Raw genomic sequence first — 6,000 nt, 5'->3', positions numbered from 1 at the left:
CTGCTGTAGTGTGCAGAATGTGGTCCCAAATGAGACTAAGTTAATATCTTCACCCTTACCAAAAAAGGCCATAGAGAGCCTGCTATGGAGGTCTACAATAAGGGTTAAGATATAAACTTAGTCTCATTTGGGACCACATTCTGCACACTACAGCAGCGATACCGTACATGCAGTGGGAAGTCAAACCAGTCAATATTGCCCTCAATGTGATGAGGATTAGGTGAAAAACAGTCACCAAAACATCAGCAGGTGATTACACATTTACATACTGGTGTTGTGTGAAGAACTATTTGTTTGAATGTTTGTTTGTTTGTTTGTTTACTCCTCAGGACATGCAGTAAATAAGCTGAAGAGGCATGAAGACAAGGAGGTGGCCTCCTTAGCGAGGAGCATCGTCTTGAAATGGAAACACTTCATCCAGGACCAGGACAACAAGCCAGTCTTAGAGGTTCGCTGTGATCTCAAGACGGAGAAAACTCGGACTTCTGGGAGAAGGATGCTTGCAGAGTCACTCGGGCTCGAGGTAAGACTTTTTATGTTTGCTTATGCTACTGTCAAACCCTGTCAGGCAACCACCTGGCACAGGCAACCACCTCTGGTCACAAGCCGCATTAAAATACTCCTGTCCAATGTTATGTAGTTAACCCCACCTTGTCCTGAGTTAGCATGGTATCCAGCCGTAATATATAGCTCCCAAGTCACTTCTGTCTTCTCCACAAATACGTATTTGCAGAGAGGACAGAAGTGACTCGGGAGCTATATATTACGGCTGGATACCAGGCTCTTACTGGGCAACCACCTGTCCTCAGCAATCATTTTCCATGATCTCTTGGATGGTTGCTGAATCAAGGTTTGGCTGTAGTAAAATTTGCTGTGCAAAATGTAAGGAAATGTGTCTTTTTATTGCTCCCACCTTTAATCAAGTTGGGTTGCTTGGCATACCTGCAGAGTGTTAGCCCAGAATCCAGAGGTCCTGGGTTCAAATCCTGCCGTACTACTTACTCTTGTGCACTGTACTCAACATTCCTCACTCCACCCAGATGTAAGAATGGATAGCTGACTTCACACAGTGGAAAACAGCCCACTACCTGTACAACCTTAAAAAGCTATGGCACCTTCTTCACTTGTACCCTTTAATCTTTGATTGAAAATAACATTATTGCAAGATCATGCCCGGTGGCTAATTGCAAAGTAAGACAGTGGTATACAGAACATGACAATCTCATCTATCTTAAATGATTATTTGATTAACCCCCCACAGGAGGGCCACCTGTTACCAGAGACCATAGAGAGAGAAACGTTCCACATGTGCAGGCGGCTTTTAGACAGGGGCTACAAGAGAACCATGAGGAAACTCATCTTCACACTGAAGGGGAACGAAGACACCAGGAAACTGGTCCTTAACGGGGAGCTGGCTGTGAAGGAACTGGTCAAGTCATTAAAGTGCAAGTCTTAATAGAAATAAAATCTTAAGTTGAAGGCATTTTATGGTAAGTTTCCACAAGAAACATATTTTTCAAAAAAGCCTTAAAAGGGACCAAGCAGTGAGAGACTTGTTCAATTCATGCATGCTGTCATGAGAATGAAGAGATAGTTTTTATGTGAAGATGTTTTATACAAAAAGTTTCCTGTACAAAGACACAGGGAACATGGTCTTCTAATTAAAAGGAAAGGAGAACTAGTAGCATTGAAAGACATGGTGAAATTCTTGAAGTGTAAGTCTCGAGGCTTTTAATGAGAAGACATATTATGAGGGAAGCTTTAAGTGCAATATTTCCAAACTGTTCCAACACTAATTACCTCTGCTTGAAGAGTAGTATGGAAGTAGAAATTAAGTAGGAAAAGTTTGACTGTATATTGTGATTTACATGTGAAGTAGCCATATGTTTTATTTCTATGTATGTTATCTGACTAAATGTGGGATTTTAGGATAGATATTTGTTAGTTTTTAGAGGATGTTTTTATTGTCTGAGGACAACATTGACATGATTAAACTTTTTTATGATCAAGATACTGAGATGAAATACATTAAAGAGATGTCACACGGATTATTCAATAGTGTTTGGTGCTTAGAACTACAAGCAACTTGTGGTAAACTGTAAATTTGTGGTTTACTGTCTTAACCTTGCTTGATTTTTGCAATGAAATCTCAGAGCAAATATGTTGACGTGGTCTTCCAGTGTTGGGGAAAAAGTATGTCACAGACCAGCCTTTTACATGCGCCACACACTCAATAACTGAACATACACTCAGACGTCACTTTCCAGACGATTTGGTAACAACAAACGTCGACGATACTTCAATAGCAGGTGTGTTAATTGGACCAATTATCTCAAGTAGCTCTCAAGATTTCGGTCGACCTATGAAAACGTCTTCTGCAACCCAACACTCCTTAAAGACCCTTAAGTTACATAATGCCCCTCCCACTAGTACAGAGTCGCCACAATGACGTCTTGTACAGGAAGAAATAGAAGTCTAAAAAGTGTTTCTCCTGTGTTTCATCGCTTAGCAACCATTTGACGTATGTAATGTCCAAACTGACTTTGTAAAAAGGTGAAACATTAGCGCTAAAAGGAGAGTATTGGATGTCAGAACCTAGTTCCACCAAACAGTTATTAGTTAATTTTGTGATGATGCCTGATCGTATTGAATTTCAGAACCTTGTTCTATAGATTTTATATGGAACTGGAGTGCATTAGGTGTAAATACAACACTTTGCCACATTTTCGTGGGCTGATTCGTAATACAATGTATTAGGTTTGTTTGTTAGGTTAGAATGGGAGACATATTGGCAAAAGACCAATTGCTCATTTACACCTTGCTTCCAATGGTTGATTTCAGTTTTAAGAGCGGGCACGCTAACTAATGAGACAATGTTTGTCTCTAGGATTAGATATACAGGGCTGGGCGCACAAGAACGTTCTTTAGACCACAGGAGTCGCACAGGGCAACGCTGGCGTAGGTTTTCCTCAGTAAAAGGTAAAAAGACGGGAAGTGCGGATTCTGCGTTTAAGAAACTACGCGCACGCCTTGACAACTAGAATGTAAGTCTTAAGAAATGGAAAGGATTGTGAGTAACGCACTAGTCATTAAGGAAACAGTCTTGCAAGGAAGAGCAATCACTTGAGAAAGAGAGGAGTCTCCTGAAGCGACGCCTTGGTGCTCCTCTTTTCGTCCCGGGTATCTTGAGACGGACGAACGCTCAAGACAGTGGCTCGGGGGATCCGTGTAAGAAGGGAAGAGACGACAAGGTAAGTGTGTTTAATCCGATTATGTCTAGGGCTATATGAAGCTTCCTTCTGAGCCGATTCAGGATCATACAAAGTGACTAGAAACTTATAGACTTCTTCGATCCATACCGCAAATACAAATGGAATCGGCTGATACCTTTTGGGGGACAAATATTCTCATGCAAACACTATACATTTTCTTCAGTTGTAGTGAGAGAGTGGTTCTCGCAGTGCTACTTCTACATAACGTCTATCCAAAAGTATGACACGCGGAACAAAATATGATGGATACAATTCAGAACAACCCTTCCGCCATCCAGACGACAAATTAATTGGAATTTCACTTCTACCATTTCCCTTCTAACTTCCAGAAGGTGGTTTTCTCGGGCCCGAAAAGCAGAAGCCACATGATGACTGCCGTCCATGATCAGAGCTCGCTGGAACCCCGGGGTCCTTTCCTGGCTGTACAGGGTCTGGAGAGAGAACGACACATCACATTTACGGTAAGGAACTCAACAATAGTGCTTAGGCTTTGGTCACATTTCCAAACCGGGGCCCAGCCGGGATGTTTTAAGAAAATTTTCATTCTTTTCGCTCCCGAAAACTGCTTGGCCGATCCCCGGTTTGGAAATGTGACCTAATAATATAACTTATAAGCCTTAGGGTAGGCAGAATTTTTTTCTAGATTAATTTTAAAAGAAATTTCTGCCGAATACCCTTCATTGTTCCTGTAGTTTATGGCCGTACGTGTTCTGTTTTCTAATAATCGCTACTATATGTCTTTCAGTACTTCGACCACCGGAAGAACACCTGTATCAAAACACTAGAAGACAGAAAGTACCGGCAGAAGTCTTTAGTTGGAAACGAAGACGCCCTCCCGGCAAGTTCCCATGACTTGACGGCAAACACGAAGACGTCTACACCTGTCGCGGAAGACAGGTAACCTTTATTTTCGTATTCATATTTCCTTTAGTTTGCCTTTATTTGGTGACGGTCGCAACACAAATGCACTTAATTTCGATGATTGTTGCAAACATCTCGCATTGGCTGATTTTATAGGGAAGACTGCTCTATTCTTCAACTTGAAAAAAAACTGATGCTGATTTTTTGCTCGTGGTGTCTTCTAAGAGTAAGTTGTAAGATATTCAATAAAGTATCAGACTCGGAAACATGTAGCTACTGCCAACAAATCTTTTTCTTATCAAGCGTGGCAGCGTTCGGAGCACTGTGTCTTACATCTCTTCTGACCCCCAGAAGACCCAACTCCGACAGAAGACTCTCCCAAGACGTCTTCACCGCGAAGGTAAGCCCGTCCACGCACGTCGTGAGACCGCTGACACGTCACAGCCATGACGGGCGCCTTCAAGACGTCTTCCTAGAAGACTCGGAGAACTCCAAGGTGCACGAAGACACGGATAGGTAAATCTTTGACTTTGTTAGGTTTGGAAAGCTTTGAGAACACTTATGCTCAATTCATGATGGCTGTGTTTGTGTGTGACGTGTATTCCGGCCCAACGTGTAAAACAACTGTACTAGGCACTTTTACATGCTCCTCTTTAATTTGGTTTAATTCGTCATTTCTCATCATCTTGCTGTGTATTTTGCACTAAACGTTGCTTCAAGTTTACAAGACTTAAGACTTTTCTAAGTTTAAAGAAATGAGGAAACAGCTGCTACTTTTTTCACAAAAGTTCCTAGCAAATAAGTTGAAAGAAATGAGGAAACAGTTGCAACATTTGCCCACCGCTTTGTAGAGCCTTGACGACAGACAGTGTAATGCCTGGGACGGTTGAAGACGGGACCACTCGGACCCCAAGTTCCCGGGCCGGGCAGCCGGCTCTTACCGTGCAGGACGAGACCTCTGTTCGGGGAGGGGTGGGCTCCTTCACCGACCACCACAGGAAAAGCGCCGCTGTAGTTCCCGTGAAGGTTTCACCAGGAGACGAAAAGGATGTTACCAACACTGAAGGCGCTGTGGAGGAAAATGGCAAGCCTCAGGTACTGACTCAATCTATAGCTAATACCAAATAAAAATAACACTATTGATGAGAGGTGACGAAATTGATGGGAAAAGTTTTAAATCGTGGGTCCTTTTATAAACACTATTCATTACAAAAGCGGGGATAGACAGTAGAATGCCAAATAGTGATGATAATGATCATTATGACGACGATGATGATAATGCCGATGGTGTTGCTGGTGATGGTGATGGCAGTATTGATGATGATGATGATGGTGTTTGTGCTGATGATTGTTGATTTTGTTGCTGATGATGTTGATGATAATACTGATGTTGATGATAATGATGTTGATTGTGCTGATGTTGATGATGTTGTGATGATGATGTTGATGAGGATGATGACGACCATTGATTCTTACCTCTTTCCTTCCTTCCTAAGGAGGCGGACAAGGAAAATCGGTACACAGACAGGCAGCTGTACCTGTCCGTCATCAGGCACAAGCGGCGGCTGCTCAGAGACACGCAGAACCTCGCGAGAGCTCAGAACGTGACCAGCAGGAACTTCTGTATCGTCCTGGTCGTGCTCGCACTGATAGTTGCTGTCGTCATCACATATCTCATAGGTAACTCACCTTTGTTTAGATTGCCATTTTGTTTGAATAGAATTAAGGGGAATACTCTATGAAGTTTTCTCGTTCAGGGCACATCAACCATTAGAGTCTGTGGGCGGTATAGACTTCCTGGCACCTTTGACCCATTGCTGACGTCATGTATCACGACTGATTCTTCATTCCTAACTATAAGCAACCT

General features: G+C 42.5%; 1 protein-coding gene across 1 annotated transcript in view; it reads left to right on the top strand.

The window, feature by feature from the left end:
- LOC118431289 (transcription elongation factor A N-terminal and central domain-containing protein 2-like) overlaps positions 1-2,058 on the top strand; it is an 8,165-nt gene extending 6,107 nt beyond the window's left edge. Inside the window, exons 3-4 of the mRNA XM_035842404.1 lie at positions 330-523; positions 1,262-2,058. Of these exons, the coding sequence (XP_035698297.1) occupies positions 330-523; positions 1,262-1,456 (389 nt within the window). The 3' untranslated portion in view covers positions 1,457-2,058. The remainder of the gene's footprint in view (positions 1-329; positions 524-1,261) is intronic.
- The last annotated feature ends 3,942 nt before the right edge of the window (positions 2,059-6,000 follow it).

Source organism: Branchiostoma floridae, chromosome 15, assembly GCF_000003815.2.
Source record: "Branchiostoma floridae strain S238N-H82 chromosome 15, Bfl_VNyyK, whole genome shotgun sequence".
Lineage (NCBI taxonomy): Eukaryota > Metazoa > Chordata > Leptocardii > Amphioxiformes > Branchiostomatidae > Branchiostoma > Branchiostoma floridae.
This window is presented reverse-complemented; position numbering and strand designations above follow the sequence as displayed.